Here is a 23592-nt window from a genome sequence, read left to right as displayed (position 1 = left end):
CAGTGTGAAAGCTTTCTAACCTTATATAATTATAATTGATTTTTTATAACGCGCTTAATACCAAAGAGGTTTCTAAGCGCGGACCCGGGATTCAGACCTGTGTTGCTCTGCGTTGTCGTTGCCACTGAGCTATAATACCCATGCCCAAGATAGCGCAATGATTGCATTCCTCTTTATGATTAAATGTAGTAGTCTCTCTCCCATTCAGTTTACCTCGCTTTTAAAGGGAGTGTACCACCTCTTGCACCCTTACGGTTGTTTGCCTGATTGTTCCTATCCTAATCTCTCTACTATCTGTTTACTTTTTTCTCCCTGTTGCCTTATCCTCTCACTGACAATGATCGGGTTAACACTGGGTACAATGTGCGTGTATCTGGTGTGGTAAGGCTGAACAGTGACACTCTTAACACCATAGTTATGATTCAAAAGATGTTTTTATTCAGTGTTTTTTAGGGGAAGTTTTGGACTAATTGCCTATAGGGCAGTAGCTTAAAAGAATAACGATGCTCCTACAACCAACTGTGGTAAGGATGGGGTACAACAAAGTGGGGTTGTTCTCTAGGTCTGTAAGTATTAGTGTCCAAATGATATTGTTTATACCCTGTTCTTAAGACTCTTTGTTCCGCCAGGGTCTCCCTAGTCTGCCATAGTTCAAAGATGTGGCCAACAGAAAGTTCCAACCCTAATCTTAATGAGCCCATAGCCTCCTGCCTACCCTAATTAAAGCATAAAAGCTTCAAGGAGTGTCCAACCAAAGAGTTCACAAATGTTTTTCTTAAATGCCCAGCCATATTCTAAAACAAAAAAAACATAAAAGTTCTCCAGTCAAGGTTCTTCCAGGGTTGCTCACAGTCTGCGCCTTTGTTTGATTTTCCTGCATTCACAATGTCAGTCATGACCTTTACAGGTTTCAGGCTCCTCTGGGTTCCTTCTCAGGTTTCACCTCAGCCTTGCAGCAAAAGGGTCTATGTCCAAAGTCTGCCCGTTCAAGGCCACACACCAAAAAGGCTGTGTTATGACCCTAGGCAGGGTCAGCAGGGTGAAAGGATACGTTGGAGGCCAGGGATCTTCCTTAGTTGCTTTAATCAGTTCACATCAAAGGAGATTACTTCAGATAATTACAGGATAAGGATCAGAGCTGAGCCCACTGGCTCCCACCACCCAGGCTACATAATATCAACTGTCCCTGGGTAGAACACTCACCACACAGCATTCCACGCAATCATACCCAAACACTCCATTCATGACATCATCACTCAGGCACTCATCATACATACATATCATACATACTCCAAGTGGACTGGGAGGAAAGAGTGTCACCCTTAACAGGCTCATTTATTAGGCCAATTTGGTGCGTTCTTCAACGGGTGGGAGTGTGGCCATTTCAGACTGTTTTATCCCCTCAAACCTCCCTCTCCCACCCTCTCCCGCATTGAATTGTCGGGATGGTCATGATAACGTCTCCAGGACAACAGGGGCGGGAGGGAAGAGGAAGCAGGGAGGAACGGGAAGTGACGCAGGAGGACGGGGATACAGTTAGTAGTTGTTGTAACTTGAATAAAGACGCACGCATGCTGCAGCTCTCCGCGTCCGCCTTTTATTTACTGCGCCACGCGCCCTGCGTCTGAACATCCCAATGGTGACGAGGGCGGCTGTACCAGCGGAGCGGCTCTCATGCTGAGAGCACCGTGGTGTGCCCGACGAGACCACGCGAAGGACGCCAGAGTATCTGGAGGCGCGGGCCCACGGTGCTGGCCCATGACACACAGCCCACGCTGCGCTGACCAGCACTTCCGTAGAAGCCGATAGCCCCGCCTGCAATCCTGAAGGCAGCCCGGGCCACGGCGATGAGCGCAGACAGTGGCAGATGATCTGGGAGCCCTGCTAAAAAAAAAAAGAATTCAGGCAAGCAGAAAGCACAGACTGCACTCGGTGCACGTGACAATCCGGGGGGGGGGGGCACCTGTGCAGCTCCAGCCCTGCAGAGAGGGGAGGAAGAGTGCCCATTAAACACATGGGCCCAAAGGGGGGTTAATCCCTTGTGACACGTCGTGCCTGTACAAAGACAAGGGAATACCCAAGGAAATTGCACACCCAGGTGCCCCAGGAACAAGGACCACAGCACGTGGTGGTGTAGATACCCAGGGGGGAGAAAAATCTGATGGTGCTCGTGCCTCATGAGGCGACCATCCAACGTATATGAGAGGAGCAGCCACGTCCTGGGCAGGACACCTCACATAGACCCCACAGCCCAGACAGATGGTGCTCGTGCCCCAGCGGCGGCCATCAACAAGTGAGAACGAGTAACAACCCAGATCCAGCAAGCGGACACCTTTCAATCAAAATGTCCGGTCAAGATGATGGACACGGAGCGCAAGCCCAAGGGAATGGGCCCCCAGCAGCAGTAGCACCAGATAACGTGCCATACCAGCTACCAGAAACACTGGCAGCCCAGATGCCAGGAGCATTTGATGTGATGGATACCAGCAACATGGGCCCCAGATGGACCAAGTGGATCAGGGACTTTGATCTCTACATGGGAGCCACAGGATCAGTGGCAGATGCAAGGCAAGTGTGCCTCCTCAAACTGGCTGTAGGCTCTGCCACGCGCGACATCATCAACGAAATGCCCTGAAATTCCAGAGACTCAATCCAAGACCTCAAAAATGCACTGGCAGCTTACTTTGCGCCACACACCAATGTTGAATATGAAAGACACTTGTTTCACAGCACCAAACAGGAAAAAGGGGAGACCATGGATGCATACGTGATGATGCTACGCACCAAGCTAAAACACTGCGACTTTGCAAACTACTTGAACACGGAGGCCCTGAGGTCCCAAATCATATCAGAGTGTGAATCACAAGCCTTCCTCAGGAAACTACTCCAGAAATCCTGCACACTTGAAGAGATCCCCGCACTAACAAGGGTTGAAAGGGCCATTGACTCTCAAGTAGAAAGTTTTGGAAACACCAACGCCGGAGAAAACATAAACAGACTGCAGCTAGAGAAGAAGTTGGAAGAACTCTTCTGTTACAAGTGTGGGTTCGAGTACCCGCATGAGGGAACGTGTCCCGCAGTCGGGCAACGCTGCACCTCCTGTGGCGAGGAAGGTCATTTCAAAGCTGTATGTAGGCTATTTCGAGATCGGGGAAGAGAACGACCCAAGGACAATACGTTCCGCACAAGGAGCCGATACGGGGGGTCGGCTAACACCAACCCAGCCCAAAGCACCTCCAACACACAGAACCTCTCTCCGGGCGACCAGAGAGACAGAGACTCGGGGGAAGACTGGAAGAAAACGAGAGAAAGAAGGAGATTCGTAATGCGCGCACGACCCGAACGCAGATCAAGAAGACACGTGCGATACTTGGTGGAACAATCCCCCACCGAGTCTGATCCCAGTTCATCAGGGAGCGACCAGAAGAAGAAGGCATACGTCTATGGCCTGGGAAACCCCACGGCGACAGCCCATAGCCCGACGCTCATCATTAAACTACAAGAAAGACCAACTGAGTTCCTCATAGACACTGGAGGCACTGTCAATATGGTAAGCGAGAAAACCTACTCTGAACTGATCCAAAAACTCAAGCTTCATCCAGCTACTGTGGACATATATGCCTATGGAGCAAAGACACCCTTAAAATGCTTAGGACAATTCAGTGGGCTTTGCCGCTACAAAGGACAAGAAATGAGAGTTCCAATGCACGTTCTGGCCACAGAGACAGACAGCGGATGCGTCTTGAGTTTTAAGACGGCCGCCGACATGGGCCTAATACACATAGGGCCTCATTACGACCTCCACGGTAGCCATGCTGCTATTGGCGGCATGGCTGCCGCTGAAATCGCGTCGGGGTCCTCAGAATGAGGAATTACGGGGCCATTCCAAGTTCAGGAGGCCCGGTAATTCCTCCCTCCAAGGACCCGGACCCGGTCCTTGCCCATTCCCATTTTAGCCCCAGAGGGCTGAATGGGAATGGGAGAGGGAGCAAACAACGGGCCATTACGAATTGGCCCGTTGTTTGCTCCCTCTTCCCCTTGTGGGACCCGGTAAGCACGCCTGGTTTGACCAGGCGTCGCTTCCTGGGTCCGGCGAGGGGACCTCGTAATGAGGCGATATGGGGTAAACGGCGCCGGCACCTTTTACGGCGCCGTTTACCCCGTACCACCGTGGTCGTAATGTGGCCCCTCTACAATATAATGGTCCACAAGTACATAGACCTGGTAGAGATTATAGACAACCTATATCCAAAAATATTCAAAGGAATCGGAAGACTCAAGAACAGGCAAATCAAACTCTACGTAGACAACTCCATTCGCCCGGTAGCTCAGCCATACCGTGGAATTCCAGTAAACATTCAAAAGAAAGTGGAAGACGGGCTCCAGAAACTACTGGAACAAGACATTATCGAGAAAGCAACTGGTCCCACCACATGGGTATCTCCAATCGTCCCAGTCCCCAAGAAAGGATCAGAGGCCATTAAACTATGTGTGGACATGCAAAGCCCAAATGAAGCCATCAAAAGGGAGAGATATCCTGCGAACTGGATCACAGATATGATTCACTTATTGAACGGGCGAAAATCATCTCCAAACTTGACCTGCAGAAGGGGTACTACCAGTTGGTACTGCACCCTGAGAGCCGCAACATAACAACTTTTGGCACCCACGTCAGCCTCTTCAGGTACAAAAGACTTAGCTTCGGGGTGTCCTCAGCGGCGGAGACATTCCAGGCGGAGGTCCACAACATCATAAAGCACATTCCGAACTGTCTCAACTATTCAGATGACATTCTAGTATTTGGAACCGACATGAACAAACATGATGAGACTCTCATGAAAGTCTGCAAGGCCCTACATGATGCCAATCTCACACTTAATAAGGACAAATGTGAATTCTGCAAAAACACACTTAAATTATTTGGCCATGTCTTTTCGGAATCAGGTATGACCCCAGAACCGGACAAAGTGTCGGCCCTGAATAACACTCCCGCCCCGACAAATGTGTCTGAACTTCGATCTTTTCTGGGCCTAGCGAGCTACTGCAACTGATATATTTGTGACTTTGCATCGGTCAGTGAGCCATTAAGGAGGTTGACACATCAGGATGAAAATGGGAGCCATCCTAGCGTAATTTGATCTGCGAGACTCCTCACAGAAACACATAGTGGCCTACGCCAGCCGACCATCGAACAGGCATACTCTCAAGCAGAGAAGGAGAGACTAGGCGTTGTGTGGCCGTGCAAGCATTTCCATCTGTTCCTGTACGGGAAACCGTTCCAAGTCGTCACTGATCATCAAGCCCTGCTGTTTCTGTACGGCAATCCACAAGCCAAAATGCCTCAGTGAATTGCCAGGTGGGGGCTCAGACTGCAGGACTATGCATTCGAGATCATCCACAGGCCAGGAAAAGGTGAGAACCCCGCCGACTTCATGTCGAGAAGACCACGGGGGGAGAGCACACCAGAACCATCGGTGGCAGACAGATACTTAAGATACCACGTCCATCAGACCACACCGGAGGGTGTCAATATGGAAGAACTCGTGAGAGAGACGGAGAATGACCCAGCCTGTCGCATCATCTGCGAAGGTCTTGAGTCCAGACAGTGGCGTAGAGCCAAAGAAAAAGGGAAAGCCAGAGGAGGCCAAGTAAAAGAGGACGTGGAGCGGCTTATACTAGTGAAAGAAGAGCTGGCAGTGTCAGAAGACCACCTGATGCTCAAGGACTGCAAATTGGTGATCCCCGAAGCCATGAGGGCGAAAGTCATCAATCTAGCACACGAGACCCACCGGGGCATGGTCTCCACCAAACGCATGCTCCGCCAAAAGGTGTGGTTTCCTCACATGGACGCCTTAGTAGAGGCCGCACTAAAAGCGTGTCCCACATGCTGCCTCATCACTCCTTATCGGCACCCAGAACCCCTACTCATGTCAGAGCTTCCACAGAAAGAATGGGAGGCCATCGCCGTCGACTTCTTTGGACCCATTGAAGGAGGAAAGTACGTCCTAGCTGTAATGGACGAGTACTCACAATATCTGGACGTACGGCTAATATCATCCACGGCGGCACATCACGTCGTCCCGGCTCTCGATCACATGTTTTCAGCCTATGGAGTACCTAAAGTGCTCAAGACAGATAACGGAGCCCCGTTTTGCGGACATCAGTTCACCCAGTTTGCGGACTACCTCGGATTCCATCACAGAAAGATCACTCCCCTGTGGCCCCAAGCCAACGGAATGATCAAGCGATTTATGGCCAATCTCAAGCGGTCTCTGCAAGTTGCATGATTGACAGGACAGCCATATGAACAGGTATTGAACCAGCTCCTGAGGGACTACCGAGGGACACCTCACAGCACGACGGGGAAGACCGCAGCCGAGCTAATGTTCGGGCGAAACACGCAAACACGCATTCCCCAGGCTGAACCAAGTAGCCCACGTCCCGCTCTGGACCCGGAAGTCAGAGAGCGTGACAGAACAGCCAAAGCCCGTATGAAAGAGTACGCTGACACCCGCAGACGGGCGCAGACATCCCAAATTGAGGTGGGAGACGTGTTGGCAGTGCGTCAACCATTAACCCACAAGCACACGGCTGCCTTTCGAGAAGAGCCCCTTCTTGTCACACAAAAGAAAGGGTCTATGGTCACTGCCTGGACAGGAGGGCCGTCACGAGAAACTCATCCCATTTCAAAGAACTTCCTCAACCAGGAGCTAGACGGCTGATTGGGAGAGTGCAGGCTCACCTAGACTATGAATCTGATGACCCTTATCTAGGGGACCAGTGGGACTCGGATGAATCGGATCCGGACGAAAGACCAGAGCACATCGAAAGCGGAGTGTCACCGAGGTTGACCCCGGCACAGCCCCAACGAGTCCGGAACAGACCTCGTCGATGGATTGAGGAAATGGTCTAGAACCTCATCAGACCGCCGCCTGTTGCAAAGAGTCTGGTAACTGTTTAAAAAGGGGGGAGATGTCATGTTAGATGTCATGTTGATGTCTCCAGGACAACAGGGGCAGGAGGGAGCGGGGAGGAACGGGAAGTGACGCGGCAGGGCGGGGATACTGTTAGTTGTTGTTGTAACTTGAATAAAGACACACGCATGCTGCAGCTCTCCGCGTCCGCCTTTTATTTACTGCGCCATGCGCCCCGCGTTTGAACATCACAGGGATGTGCTTGTTCTAGGTTTTTTTTACCCCTCAAACCGGCATTTCATGTCACACCTCTCAGATCACACATACAGGCATTCTGCGACCGTGAACTGTAGATCTCAGGCAATAGACTGTAAACACAGCATTCACCTCAGGTCTCTCCCAGATCTTAGGTTTCCAGCGTTCACTTCAGGTCTGTCCCCGACCTTGGGAACTGCATGCCTCTCGAGCGTTGACTGCAGGTTTGTTGTTTGTTAGATGTGCCCACAAACATTTGTGCTTCTGAATTCCAACTTTCCTGAATGCTTACGGTCGCTGTGAGCACCACAATCTGGCTTCTCATGAGCATTGGGTTCCCCTATGTCACCCTGCTTGTCTTTTAGTATGGCTGCATTTTTAAAGTTGTCAACTGCTATATTCCGTGGGGCTGAATGGAGGCTGGGCCCTGTACTCCTTTGCCTGTTTGTGCTGGATAGGACTTTCTATGGGAGGTAGCAATACACCCCAGATCTTAGGTGAAGGTGGTGCGGAGCCCACTCCTTTCCCGCTCTGGGAAGCCCAGTCCCTAGTGGCTCACCTCTGTGACATAGTAAGATGGAGAGTTCACTCAACTCACCAAACCAGGCAAGTCTTGGTGCTGTAAAACCACTAGAGTGGTGACTGGCACAGCATGAAAGACAGCATACAATAGAGTCCTTTCATTCCATTACGTGAACAGATGCTCTGGGCCATATCAAGGCGCCGTTTACCTCATACCGCCAGGGTCGTAATGAGGCCCCTCTACAATATAATGGTCCATAAGTACATAGACCCGGTAGAGATGATAGGCAACCTATATCCAAAAATATTCAAAGGAATCGGAAGACTCAAGAACAGGCAAATCAAACTCCAGGTAGACAACTCCATTCGCCCGGTAGCTCAGCCATACCGTGGAATTCCAGTAAACATTCAAAAGAAAGTGGAAGACAAGCTCCAGAAACTACTGGAACAAGACATTATCGAGAAAGCAACTGGTCCCACCACATGGGTATCTCCATTTGTCCCAGTCCCCAAGAAAGGATCAGAGGCCACTAGACTATGCGTGGACATGCAACGCCCAAATGAAGCCATCAAAAGGGAGAGATATCCTGCGAACCGGATCACAGATATGATTCACTTATTGAACGGGCGAAAGTCTTCTCCAAACTTGACCTGCAGAAGGGGTACTACCAGTTGGTACTGCACCCCGAGAGCCACAACATAACAACTTTTGGCACCCGCGTCAGCCTCTTCAGGTACAAAAGACTAAGCTTCGGGGTGTCCTCGGCGGCGGAGACATTCCAGGCAGAGGTCCACAACATCATAAAGCACATTCCGAACTGTCTCAACTATTCAGATGACTTTCTAGTATTTGGAACCGACATGAACAAACATGATGAGACTCTCATGAAAGTCTGCAAGGCCCTACATGATGCCAATCTCACACTTAATAAGGACAAATGTGAATTCCGCAAAAACCCACTTAAATTCTTTGGCCATGTCTTTTCGGAATCAGGTATGACCCCAGACCCGGACAAAGTGTCGGCCCTGAATAACACTCCCGTCCCGACAAATGTTTCTGAACTTCGGTCCTTTCTGGGCCTAGCGAGCTACTGCAACTGATATATTTGTGACTTTGCATCGGTCAGTGAGCCATTAAGGAGGTTGACACATCAGGATGAAAATGGGAGCCATCCTAGCGTAATTTGATCTGCGAGACTCCTCACAGAAACACATAGTGGCCTACGCCAGCCGCAGCCTGTCCACCATCGAACAGGCCTATTCTCAAGCAGAGAAGGAGGGACTAGCCGTTGTGTGGGCGTGCAAGCATTTCCATCTGTTCCTGTACGGGAAACCGTTCTAAGTCGTCACTGATCATCAAGCCCTGCTGTTTCTGTATGGCAATCCACAAGCCAAAATGCCTCAGTGAATTGCCAGGTGGGGGCTCAGACTGCAGGACTATGCATTTGAGATCATCCACAGGCCAGGAAAAGGTGAGAACCCCGCCGACTTCCTGTCGAGAAGACCACGGGGGGAGAGCACACCAGAACCATCGGTGGCAGACAGATACCTAAAATACCTCGTCCATCAGACCACACCGAAGGGTGTCAATATGGAAGAACTCGTGAGAGAGACGGAGAATGACCCAGCCTGTCGCATCATCTGCGAAGGTCTAGAGTCCAGGCAGTGGCGTAGAGCCAAAGAAAAAGGGAAAGCCACAGGAGGCCAAGTAAAAGAGGACATGGAGCGGCTTATACTAGTGAAAGAAGAGCTGGCAGTGTCGGGAGACCACCTGATGATGCTCAAGGACTGCAAATTGGTGATCCCCAAAGCCATGAGGGCGAAAGTCATCAATCTAGCACACAAGACCCACCGGGGCATGGTCTCCACCAAACGCATGCTCCGCCAAAAGGTGTGGTTTCCTCACATGGACGCCCTAGTAGAGGCCGCACTAAAAGCGTGTCCCACATGCTGCCTCATCACTCCTAATCGGCACCCAGAACCCTTACTCATGTCAGAGCTTCCCCAGAAAGTATGGGAGGCCATCGCCGCCGACTTCTTTGGACCCATTGAAGGAGGAAAGTACGTCCTAGCTGTAATGGACGAGTACTCACAATATCTGGACGTACGGCTAATATCATCCACGGCGGCACATCACGTCGTCCCGGCTCTCGATGACATGTTTTCAGCCTATGGAGTACCTAAAGTGCTCAAGACAGATAAGGAAGCCCCGTTTTGCGGACATCAGTTCACCCAGTTTGCGGACTACCTCGGATTCCATCACAGAAAGATCACTCCCCTGTGGCCCCAAGCCAACGGGATGATCGAGCGATTTATGGCCAATCTAAAGCGGGCTCTGCAAGTTGCATGATTGACAGGACAGCCATATGAACAGGTATTGAACCAGCTCCTGAGGGACTATCGAGGGACACCTCACAGCACGACGGGGAAGACCGCAGCCGAGCTAATGTTCGGGCGCAACACGCAAACATGCATTCCCCAGGCTGAAGCAAGTAGCCCACGTCCCGCTCTGGACCCGGAAGTCAGAGCGTGACCGAACAGCCAAAGCCTGTATGAAACAGTACGCTGACACCCGCAGACGGGCGCAGACATCCCAAATTGAGGTGGGAGACGTGGTGGCAGTGCGTCAACTATTAACCCACAAGCACACGGCTGCCTTTCGAGAAGAGCCCCTTCTTGTCACACAAAAGAAAGGGTCTATGGTCACTGCCCAAGGGTCAGGAGGGCCGTCACGAGAAACTCATCCCATTTCAAAGAACTTCCTCAACCAGGAGCTAGACGGCTGAGTGGGAGAGTGCAGGCTCACCTAGACTATGAATCTGACGACCCTTATCTAGGAGATCAGTGGGACTCGGATGAATCGGATCCGGACGAAAGACCAGAGCACATCGAAAGCGGAGTGTCACCGAGGTTGACCCCGGCACGGCCCCAACGAGCCCGGAACAGACCTCGTCGATGGATCGAGGAAATGGTCTAGAACCTCATCAGACTGCCACCTGTTGCAAAGAGTCTGGTAACTATTTAAAAAGGGGGGAGATGTCATGTTATATGTCATGTTGATGTCTCCAGGACAACAGGGGCAGGAGGGAAGAGGGAGCGGGGAGGAACGGGAAGTGACGCGGCAGGGCGGGGATACTGTTAGTTGTTGTTGTAACTTGAATAAAGACGCACGCATGCTGCAGCTCTCCGCGTCCGCCTTTTATTTACTGCGCCACGCGCCCCGCATTTGAACATCACAGGGATGTGCTTGTTCTAGGTTTTTTTTACCCCTCAAACCGCCATTTCGGGTCACACCTCTCAAATCACACATACAGGCATTCTGCGACCGCGAACTGTAGATCTCAGGCAATAGACTGTAAACACAGCATTCACCTCAGGTCTCTCCCAGATCTTAGGTTTCCAGCGTTCACTTCAGGTCTGTCCCCGACCTTGGGAACTGCATGCGTCTCGAGCGTTGACTGCAGGTTTGTTGTTTGTTAGATGTGCCCACAAACATTTGTGCTTCTGAATTCCAACTTTCCTGAATGCTTACGGGCGCTGTGAGCACCACAATCTGGCTTCTCATGAGCATTGGGTTCCCCTATGTCACCCTGCTTGTCTTTTAGTATGGCTGCATTTTTAAAGTTGTCAACTGCTATATTCCGTGGGGCTGAATGGAGGCTGGGCCCTGTACTCCTTTGCCTGTTTGTGCTGGATAGGACTTTCTATGGGAGGTAGCAATACACCCCAGATCTTAGGTGAAGGTGGTGCGGAGCCCACTCCTTTCCCGCTCTGGGAAGCCCAGTCCCTAGTGGCTCACCTCTGTGACATAGTAAGATGGAGAGTTCACTCAACTCACCAAACCAGGCAAGTCTTGGTGCTGTAAAACCACTACAGTGGTGACTGGCACAGCATGAAAGACAGCATACAATAGAGTCCTTTCATTCCATTACGTGAACAGATGCTCTGGGCCATATCAAGGGCATTTATGGACATCAGGACTTCTCAAGGTTCCTCTGACGGCCCTTGGGTCCTGACGTACGCAGTCAACATGTGCACTAATGCACATTTGATGCAGCTCTCTGGACCATGCATGCAGAAGCGGCTCGAAGCAGAAGGAAGCAAATCTTAAGGCAGCATGTTCGCACTATATACAATATCTAACCCAAAAATAATAAAACCATATTAAATCTGTGTTTTGTGCATCTATGTCGAAAATGGTAACATGAAATTGTGCTTTTAAAACAACAGCTTCCTTTTGCTTTTATGTGGGTTGTTTCCCCCTTCCCCCTTTCTCCACCACAAACACTCCTGATGGACTTCACCTTCCTCCCTCACTGCATTTTATCCACTTGTGTGGATAAAATGCAGTGAGGGTTACACGATTTTGTAACCGAAAAGGCATTTTTGTTTTTTAAGGGAATGTTGCTCATTTTTTTTATTTATTTGTATATGTATTCATTTCCCATCCCCTTTGCATTTGTTGGGGCATAATATAGTTTTATTATATTGCCATTTTATGATACAACACGGGGCATTATTATTGTTAAATGTCGTAGAACGAGAAGACAAGGTACAAAGTTGTCAAGTGCGGCAAAACGGCCAGTAGGTGACACGTAGCACTCTACAAACTGACACATATAAAAAATCACATTAATAGCACACAGTTCATGAAAAGTACACACAGTAGGCTTGCAAATTTAAACTGGTAAACAGACTCTCCGTTTTAGCTGAATTTAAGATTCCTCCGCTGCCCTCTTTTGTCAGGAGAAGGGTACTACAGCCAAGGTTGAGAAAGGTAAACATGACTCGATTATGTAGATTTACTCTCAGAAGAACCCATCTTCAGGCCAAGAGGAATCAGTGTCCCTACCAACATTATTAACATCCCCATAAATCCTAGCAGGCCCTTTACTGCCAGACCCCCCTGCACAGGGCACTGTCCCTAGATGAACCGTAGTTTAAAGCCCACCCTCTTTTAAGAGAGGCCATAATTCCTCCCAACTTTCTTTCTATATAACCAGGCCAGTATGGGTTTCGAGGACAAGTAGAGGAACATTTTATCTCATGTCCCCGTGTGCATTGGTTAGCTCCATCCTGGCGGTGCTGGAAGCTCTCAAAGCGTTGCCACCCCTGCGCCAAAGGTATGCTGACAGCATTGGGACATTTCACACACAAAGGCGCCGGATTGTCATGCATACAAGACCTATTAAGTGTCCATTTTCTTTTACTTGGCTACTCTGCACCTGTAAAGTCATTTAATTTCCGGTGAATGTCTCTGAACCCCTCGGGGAGTATAAGCCAACAGGTGGTGCATTACTGCTTCGCCGAGCATAGCAAGAAACTGCACATGAAGAGCACACAGAAACAACCCACACGGGCTGTACTGAGCACCACATCTCGCACAATCTGTATTAGTGAATCCAGCCTGATGCAGAGGCCAGCCATGAATTGCAGGGCGGTTTTCACTTCCTCGTCCCTCTCTTCCACTCTGGTTTCCCCTATATTCACCTTTTTTAGACACTCAGTCCTTACACTGACAGTGGGCTTGGCAGTCCCAGATTTTTACATCAGTGTTTGCAGAAGGTGCCTAAATAATACTACCTGAAATTACTGACGTCCACACTTCAAGAACTTCCCGAGCACATCACGAGCCCATTACACTGCCTAGCTTCTACTATCTTGTACTTTCTTCCAAGGTATTAATAACTGCCATTACTTTTACCTTGAGGTTTCTTATTATCCCTCTTTCAAGATAAACTTTCCGTTTAATTCACTGCCTGCTATTACACATGCACCCCTACCTATGCAGAAGCCACATTCCATTTATATCCGCCCCATTGTTTCTTTACAAACTGTTAGATATGTGTGTTCCTTTCCTATTCTCGGTTTGGCCTACCCTTCATTTTTGTCTTTTTTCTTCTTCCATATACTATGATGTGGTCACTCCAGGGCAAAGTGCACATTTCTCAGACACTGTCCAGACTACTACAGTAGTGATTTGCACAGTATAAACGTTCAATAACATAGCAATTTGGATTTCATTCTCGCCTCAGCAGCAGTATGACTCGCCCTGGGCAGGGTGCTCTCAGTTAATGCCTACCTGAATGCCATTTTTTTAGTCCTCTGTTTTTGGTCCTTCGCAGTCTGTATGCTTCCTGTTTATTGTGATCTTTTGACCTCTCACTGGTTGTTCTGTTTGGAAAATGTACATAGTTCTTAAAAGACAGCTAGAAAATAATTGCTACTTCATGTTTTGTCATACCTGAAACCACATAACACAGCTTTAGTGACAAGGGTACAAGTGGCCATTGATTGTGCGTGAAGAATCACGACACCAGGAAAGAAATGAAGTGTTTTTAAGGGAATATGTGCCTCACTATCCCCAAACTAGTTAAGACTAATTATATCAACAGTGATCTCTTGTTTGTTCTCTTGATTGTGTATATTTTCTCTTCTTCGTATCAATCCCTCATCTTTTTCCTACTACCTCATTTGGCTTTGCCCTCGTATTTCTCTCGCCCTCCGCCACACTATCTCACTCCCTCTGTCATTCTCACTCACTCTTTCTCCTTCTGCTTAGATCCCAGCCCAGTGCCCTCCACCTCCAGCATTGACCATGCAGTGATTGGCGGAGTTGTTGCTGTCATTGTCTTCCTAGTGCTTTGTCTGCTCATTGTATTGGGACGCTACCTAATCAGACACAAAGGTAAGACACACAGGTTTATTTCTCCATGTTGGATTTCATTCTTCTCTACAGAACAAATAGCAATACATCTGACAGCCGGTCATATGTAGTGTTGTAGGATAGTTCCCTGACTCCACAGCAGCTTGGAAGGCTTGTGGCGGCCTCACAACATAGCTACTGCTTTATTGCTACTTATGTTTTCACCAAAATTGCCATTCCAATTGCATCTACATTTGCAATAAAGTTGCAGATGGCGACTGTGTAGGGCTAGCTGAGGAATTTTTAAACAAATGAGGCCTGCATACCTAGCATGATTAGGAGCAAGCAAAGCGGGCGTACCTTATCCTATGCCTCAAAAATATTAAAATTTGCAGCAACATGCACTTTACATCCGATTCTATTAGAAGTATGTTGTTAAAAGGCAAATGTTTTCCTGTTACTGCAGGAGTTTAGAAGGAGAACAAATGAACCGTTCAGCTGCTAGACCGGGCACAGTGCAGTTATGAAGACAGACATTTGCGCACCTCTTTGAATCTATGGATACACAGTAAACAAATAGCTGTGCCACATCACTGAAACAATTCATGATATCATGTGCCCATTACCGAACTGGAAAAATATGTCTGTAATAAATCAGCAGCAGGAATGACAACTGCTTTTAATATTGTTGAAGGCTGAGTAACCATCATTCCAACAGTAGGTAATAACATTCCAATCGGAGTCGCTAGAACATAAAATAGAAACATTGCGACTAGAATGTAAATGGGTTTATTAAGACTACTGTATATGATATTCATTGTGTCAACCGTTGATGGATGCTGCTCGCATACACATATGCCAGGGTTCAGCGCTAACTCCCAGCCTGTAAACGATGCCATGCTAATTTCCATAGGCACAAGCCAAATTGAAACTGCCTAATTTAATTGCATACTGCCGTGTTGATATTGGCAGTGCCACATTAGACTTGCCTCAGCTAAGAACATGATCATACTAATTTCTACATTGCCTCTGGGAACATTGACATTTCAATTGTAGGCCAGTTTCAACACATTGGCCTCATTATAAAAACTGCGGTAATACAGCAGTAATTACTTTGACTGTATTTGCAGGAGCAACATGGTGCGAGTACCCGGGCATCTAATAGCAGTGCTTGGCAAATGCCTAAAACTTATACACAAGCCAAAGCGGTTGGATTTGCTAATGATTGTTTTTAACAGGACTTAGGTGAAGGACAGGAATAGTACTTATAAATCGAGTGGATGAAGGCAGACCTAGTTAAGACATTTTTATGTCACCAGAAGCGCATTTACAACTCCAATTAAGTCATTAACTCTCCGAAAACTGCTTTCAGAAAACACTGACAGGCATTCGAGTACAGAGTTGATTAAAGCGAGCTCCAAGATTTTCCACGAGGTGTGGTTTTGGGTGGGGCGGGAACTGGGTGGGTATGGCCATAGGGATTACCATGGCCATTGGCAGTCAATAGGTGGGCAAATAACCACACACCTTCCAGCTTTGAGTTCCTCCTCATATGCCATTTCTCCCTACCTGCACTCTAATGCAATAGTTGTATAGGTGGCGCTCATGCCACTGTCATTCTGCCCCACAGCATTGCTTCGTGCCACAATTGGTACGAGCGACTTTCACGTGGCGTCCAGAAGATTGCACTATGGCATTTTGATGTTTTCCAGACCGGTGCCGAATGCCACTTTCCCATTGCTGCCAGAAGGTTCCCCCCACACTAGCGACAGACTGCTTTCACAATGCCCCTGATCATTGCTCGATGCCGTGCCACTTTCCCATTGCTGCCAGAAGGTTCCCCCCACACTAGCGACAGACTGCTTTCACAATGCCCCTGATCATTGCTCGATGCCGTGCCACTTTCCCATTGCTGCCAGAAGGTTCCCCCCACACTAGCGACAGACTGCTTTCACAATGCCCCTGATCATTGCTCGATGCCGTGCCACTTTCCCATTGCTGCCAGAAGGCTCCCCCCACACTAGCGACAGACTGCTTTCACAATGCCCCTGATCATTGCTCGATGCCGTGCCACTTCCCCATTGCTGCCAGAAGGCTCCCCCCACACTAGCGACAGACTGCTTTCACAATGCCCCTGATCATTGCTCGATGCCGTGCCACTTCCCCATTGCTGCCAGAAGGCTCCCCCCACACTAGCGACAGACTGCTTTCACAATGCCCCTGATCATTGCTCGATGCCGTGCCACTTCCCCATTGCTGCCAGAAGGCTCCCCCCACACTAGCGACAGACTGCTTTCACAATGCCCCTGATCATTGCTCGATGCCGTGCCACTTCCCCATTGCTGCCAGAAGGCTCCCCCCACACTAGCGACAGACTGCTTTCACAATGCCCCTGATCATTGCTCGATGCCGTGCCACTTCCCCATTGCTGCCAGAAGGCTCCCCCCACACTAGCGACAGACTGCTTTCACAATGCCCCTGATCATTGCTCGATGCCGTGCCACTTCCCCATTGCTGCCAGAAGGCTCCCCCCACACTAGCGACAGACTGCTTTCACAATGCCCCTGATCATTGCTCGATGCCGTGCCACTTTCCCATTGCTGCCAGAAGGCTCCCCCCACACTAGCGACAGACTGCTTTCACAATGCCCCTGATCATTGCTCGATGCCGTGCCACTTTCCCATTGCTGCCAGAAGGTTCCCCCCACACTAGCGACAGACTGCTTTCACAATGCCCCTGATCATTGCTCGATGCCGTGCCACTTCCCCATTGCTGCCAGAAGGCTCCCCCCACACTAGCGACAGACTGCTTTCACAATGCCCCTGATCATTGCTCGATGCCGTGCCACTTCCCCATTGCTGCCAGAAGGCTCCCCCCACACTAGCGACAGACTGCTTTCACAATGCCCCTGATCATTGCTCGATGCCGTGCCACTTCCCCATTGCTGCCAGAAGGCTCCCCCCACACTAGCGACAGACTGCTTTCACAATGCCCCTGATCATTGCTCGATGCCGTGCCACTTTCCCATTGCTGCCAGAAGGCTCCCCCCACACTAGCGACAGACTGCTTTCACAATGCCCCTGATCATTGCTCGATGCCGTGCCACTTTCCCATTGCTGCCAGAAGGCTCCCCCCACACTAGCGACAGACTGCTTTCACAATGCCCCTGATCATTGCTCGATGCCGTGCCACTTTCCCATTGCTGCCAGAAGGTTCCCCCCACACTAGCGACAGACTGCTTTCACAATGCCCCTGATCATTGCTCGATGCCGTGCCACTTCCCCATTGCTGCCAGAAGGCTCCCCCCACACTAGCGACAGACTGCTTTCACAATGCCCCTGATCATTGCTCGATGCCGTGCCACTTTCCCATTGCTGCCAGAAGGCTCCCCCCACACTAGCGACAGACTGCTTTCACAATGCCCCTGATCATTGCTCGATGCCGTGCCACTTTCCCATTGCTGCCAGAAGGTTCCCCCCACACTAGCGACAGACTGCTTTCACAATGCCCCTGATCATTGCTCGATGCCGTGCCACTTTCCCATTGCTGCCAGAAGGCTCCCCCCACACTAGCGACAGACTGCTTTCACAATGCCCCTGATCATTGCTCGATGCCGTGCCACTTTCCCATTGCTGCCAGAAGGCTCCCCCCACACTAGCGACAGACTGCTTTCACAATGCCCCTGATCATTGCTCGATGCCGTGCCACTTTTGCTATTCCTCCAGGACCGAACACTGCCTGATGTTAATTTCACATTGTCACTAGTAATGAAATCTAGGTTTCATGGAGGAATATGGCCTGTCAGACTTCTGTAGCTCCAAGCTATGCATGGATATTGCACCGCACTGCTTATATGCAGAATGTTCCTATTTATCCAGCACTGCCCACCATGTGTGTGCTTAGCTCAGACGGAATCTGACACAGAATTAGGGCAGCCAGTGTCCTAGGAGGATAAGCCATCTGCTGTGCTTACGTTTCTTTTGTAAGGGCTGTTGGAGCATGACCTTTTATGGACCATTGCCACTATCATTGAAGAGATGTTTTAATTGTACAACCTATCGGACAATGTAAAGGATTTTAAGTGTGATCCTTATTTTTTTCAGACTCAAAGAAGGCTACACTGTTGGATGGATGTGAGGATTAAATAAGTTTGCTCACAGTTACACAGAAACTAACTTCAGAGATTGCTGGCTCCTCAGTTCTCCTGATAACCATCTAAGGGTCCTTGCTAACACTAGTTTCTGGCACAATAAAGCTACAAGGAGATGGGAAGGACCAGTAAGATAAGGGGAAAGACAAACCTTATATACAAATGTACATGCATAGGACTCATACATTTTTTTTTTAGTTTTAAGTAACAAAGACGAGAGCACAATTCTCCATGGAGTATCTTGAAACCCAGAAGTTGAAAAGTCGTATTGTTTTGATCTACCCATGTAAAATGTTATGTTGCTTATTCCATCCACCTCCAATTTCATACCACCCAATAAAGTGTACTCACATATAAGGTTTGCCGATCGTGGAAAGAGGAACATATACATATAACGTACTTTCATGAAGGTAGTGAAATTAATCATCTTCTTGTCGCATCTGCCCACCTTCATTAAAAAAAAAGAATCGAATGGATTCCTTCCTCTCAAGGATTCCTCATCTATTATATCTATCTCCCAGCACAGCAGCTCTTTGTAAAGTTTTCCACCACCAGGGGGTGCAGTGCTGTGTCGGCTCTGCATAAACCATGCCCTTGACCACAGTTTCTTTTTTCCACGCACTCTGCTTGCTTCAGGAAAAATGCTTTGTTAGAAGTATTTACTTTCTTTCTTTTTTTCGCAACAAAAAGTTGAATCCATCAAAGGCCTCAGGTTTTTAACACTGCGTCGATTGCAGGTGTCAAATGTACATCTCCTAACCGCAGAGGATTTGCCTGTACTGCTTAGGCAGGCAACAGGACACGCAGCATTGCGCATCGTGTCAGTCGATGCACCGCATGGTGCTTAACGAAACAACGACAAAACTCTTAACCTTTCGCAATAAGGAAAAGGGTGGCCGACTGACTTGTTCGAGGTGACAGTTTGCAACGCGCCATACCGAAGAACGATCCCCGGTCCACAAGGACAAAAAGAAGAAGTGCTGGAAGAGTTCTCGTTCATCTTGCAGTTTGTCAAAACACCATTCTTCTTCCTGCTTGAAGAAGAGAAGTAACCAATCCAGGGACTCTTCCGGGAAACATCTGCCACTTTCCCCACCAAATCCTCCACACCGGAGCAATGGAAGATGTGATGAATCCAATGGAGTCATCATGAACCCCCTTGCAGTAACAACCTCCGATGTGACCAGGGAACGACAGTGGCTGGCTATATGAGGGAGGATCCCACCTCTGGAGAGATGTCATGGCTTCATTGGATGAGACATGGTATCCCCATTTGCAGAAGAAGAAAACCTTTTGATACCCAATACCCTAATGGCCTATTGCCATGCATCTTTACCCCCTTTAGGGAAAATAGAGAAAACTTTTCCCAAAACCCTTTAGGCCAAACTTTCATCCCTGGTCTAAAAGGTAAAAGATCCAAGACCACCTTTTCCAGTTCTAATTATCCTCCAAATAGAACTGGCTCATCATTTGGAACTATTGAAAGTGATTTCCCAAGTAATCTGCATTAGTTAAAAGGGGTAGTTCACTCAGAAATGTTATTGGCCCAATTGATCAGGCATGTATTTTCGATCATACATCGATCCATCTTAAAAAAAAATCCTATACATCTTACCTTAGTTTTCCTCACATTTATACATGAGAAAACGCTTGCCTGTGCATCTTTCCACCGTGTGGAAAGCTTATCTGTTGATCTATCGCCATACGTTCAAGTGCCCTCACGGCAGTAATACAGATCACCCGTCCCTAAAAGCTGACATCACTAGTCAAAACGATATGCTCCACCAATTTTAATGACGTTGTTAGGCAGCGTAGCCAAACCTTCCGTCATCACCCACTTCATAACATTATCTAACGTAGAACCAGGAACATAAACACACATCCACACAGTACCCAAAGCATTTCTTTATTTTTACGAAAAGGGTAAACAAATGTATATTTCAAAGAAAACAGTGATAATCGGAATCGTAGCAAGTACTTTTATTGTTGTCACAACGCTGAAAAGAGGTGATTATGTCCACGAAAACATCTTATAATAAATCGATTCAATTCAGCGATCGATTAATCAAAGTCTTTGTATTCACAGAAAGTTCTTATTTTCCATGACTGATTTTGCATCTACGGACATTGCATTCCATTCGTGAGAAGAACAGAGTGGGTTCATTTTCGAATGCAACACTTTCATATCTGCACATTTTCATAATCTATAGGCTGCCATGTTACTCCTTGTTACTGCAACGGTGAAAGGACAGAAGGACACTGATAATTGTTATCACATATGCGTTGTTTACTAGTATTGTCCAATTTCGGTTGAAGAAGCCGTGAACCGGAAGACTCACACCATGTACACATTGGTACAATGTAACTGTGCATAAGCGAGAATTAAAAAATACATTTCAGTACCCACTTTTTAATATAATATACACATTACATAAATATGTTAACTATGAATTCCAGTTATAACTAGCACGTATAATGTCTATTCTTTGAGTCAACTTGAAATAGAAACCTAACTTTCAAATGTCGGCTTTCAATGTAGTGAATTTTATCAATTCTTTGAGGATGTTCGCCACATTGTGTCCTTCAAATTGTTAGTGTGGTGCATTGAAGGCCAAATAACAATGAGACCCGTTATCCAATGTTCGTAGCTAGCCACAGCGAGTTTCGTTACTGAGGGGTCACCTGCCACAAAAATGAACAATATTCATGTCAATCTGTGGGGTGAAAAATAATGAAATATTGTAATCCGCATAGCAAAATATGTACTACCATTGTAACGGTAACAAAAGCGCCTGGTGACACAACATTTACGATTCTTTCACAGATGCACTTAGTCGAGGTGCAGACAGGTTCGGACTGCCCTGTAACCCTGTAGGGCAATGGTTGGGAAAAAAAGCAAAACGATAGTCTGGGGCAGTTGTTTTGGTGAAAGTGGGGCAACGTTTTATGGCCAAAAACAGAATTAGAATACACATCAGGAAAACAGGCTTTTACATCTTGACCCCATACACATCCTTGTGTTTAAAAATGCAGAAACGTGTGATTTTTGGAAACACTGAGGTCTGACGCCTTGAAATCCGAACAAAAGGGTTTATATTTTTAGTTTTTGCCATATTGTAGCCTTTGTGACTATGCAACCTATTTCAACATTAATCAATGCACCTAGTTCCGAACACATGATAAGTATGTTTTGCTGTTCGCTAAGTAGCTAATCACTACCCACCTTCACTGCAGTTTATAAAATCACAAACTTATTTTGGTAATTTTACTTGACATATAGAGATGGCTACAGCATGGAATACAGATGCATGTATATAGAAGGATGAAAAGCGTTGGGTTAATATATAGAGGCAACACGGGTGGACACGGAAGGGGGCTCCAATGGGGTAAAAGGGTGGACAAAGGGTCAATTTTGCATCAGGATGCATGCAATGTTGCACCCAGGGACACACGTCAAAGAGGAACTTTTTTTCATGAAAAAAAAAATGTATACCACTACAATTACTGCATGTCTAGTGTGAGTTCCGTTTTGAAAGGCTTGCTGGCTTATGTGTAGATTTATTACAGCATCTTTATTTCTGCATCAATTTGACTGACTGATTTGAAGAGTATTTTGAAGGTGCCTATACAACAAATAGTGTCACCAGGCACCACAATACAAAGTGGGTAGGGGAGTAAGTAAACAATAACAACAAATAAACAATAGTTGCCCTACTAGGCCTTGTCACATTCGTATCGTACAAGTGCACTTAGAAGTGAAGGAGAGAGTGAAGGAGTCAGGGAAGCGGGGGCTGGACCAAGGTATGGGCAGGTGTTACTGGGAGCCCAGGTGGGGAAGTGCCAGGGAAGGAGGCTACTGGCTAAGTTCTTGGAGGTGTCTCAAGGGGTGGATGCCCAGCCGCCCGGCAGTCAGGGGGGGGGGCAGAGAGCAGTGCTGATGGGGGTGGGTGCTGGTGTCGACTTGGCAGAGGTTTTGGTAGCCTGTAAGACTCATGAAGGACCAGGCCTCAGTCACAGCTGCTGTGGGCGACCACCGGGAGCCAGTAGAACAATTTTAGAGCTGGAGAGATGCAGTCCCTGGGCCTCAGGCCAAGGATAAGTCTTGCAGCCCTATTCTGTATTAGTTGAAGGGGGCGAAGGGAGGAAATAGGCAGATTGAGAAAGAGGCTCTTGCTGTAGTCTAGCATAGAATGTACCACAGTTCTGAAGACATTGAGCTTCTGGGGGAAGGTGAGGAAGGGGAGAATGCTTTGAAGGAGGTGATGTTGAAAGTGTGCCTTTTTGGAAAGGTCCTAGATGTCAGGAGTGAATGAGAGAGAGGAGTCTTACATCAACCCAAGATTTTTGGCCTCACTTGATTGTCAGGGTATAGGGCCCAATTAGGGCAGCCAGCGGGCTGGAGGGAAACAGGGTGCAGGGGTCCCAATCAGAAGGATCTCAGTCTTACTGGCATGAAGACAGAGATCATTGTCTGCACTCCAAACCTGAATAGCAGTCAGACAATTGGGAATGAGAAAGGAGGAAGAGGAGGTAGAGAGGGAACTTTGAAGGAAAGCTGTATGTCATCAGCATAACACTAGAAATGGGTACAGAAGGAGGAAATCAGGTGTCGCAACAACCTTTGCTGTTTCAATCTTCAGCCGATGAGCAAGGTTTCAACTTTCAAGCGAAATTAGACTCTATCATAAAAGACAGTTTGCACCCCCATTCATATTTTTATTTTTATTTTATTGAGCATTTGTAAGGTGCTTTAAACAACAGAATTGTGTTTCAAAGCGCCACAAGGCTAAATGGGATGGCAACAGGGTAAATAATAACAACAATGTCAAAAACAGTAACCATAGTCGTGGTCCTACTAGGCCTTGTTTTATTCGGACGTGCAAGTGCAATTAAGAAGTTCAGGGGATGTTTTATTCGGACGTGCAAGTGCCATTAAGAAGTTCAGGGGATGGGCATAGAAGGAGGAGCAGAGGAGTGGACAAGTGCTGGAGGAGGTACTGGGAGGGAAGTGCTAAGGGGTGCCAAGGAGGAGAACCTCAGGCTAAGTGCAAGTACAGGCCACTCACAAGGGTGGGATGTTGAGCCATCAAGCAAGGGCTCACAGC

General features: G+C 48.0%; 1 protein-coding gene across 3 annotated transcripts in view; it reads left to right on the top strand.

Moving 5' to 3' along the window:
• CADM3 (cell adhesion molecule 3) overlaps positions 1–23592 on the top strand; it is a 1437124-nt gene that overhangs the window by 1323846 nt on the left and 89686 nt on the right. For 2 of the 3 annotated variants that reach the window (XM_069635417.1, XM_069635416.1), the window contains one exon: positions 14254–14379. The exons of the other annotated variant lie outside the window; for it this stretch is intronic. In XM_069635417.1, the coding sequence (XP_069491518.1) occupies positions 14254–14379 (126 nt within the window). The remainder of the gene's footprint in view (positions 1–14253; positions 14380–23592) is intronic. 3 annotated transcript variants of the gene reach the window in all.

The sequence above is a fragment of the Ambystoma mexicanum genome, chromosome 1q, assembly GCF_040938575.1.
Source record: "Ambystoma mexicanum isolate Mex_15411 chromosome 1q, UKY_AmexF1_1, whole genome shotgun sequence".
In the NCBI taxonomy this organism is placed as follows: Eukaryota; Metazoa; Chordata; class Amphibia; order Caudata; family Ambystomatidae; genus Ambystoma; species Ambystoma mexicanum.
The sequence above is the reverse complement of the archived record's forward strand: the minus strand, read 5'-3'. Positions and strand labels throughout refer to the sequence as shown.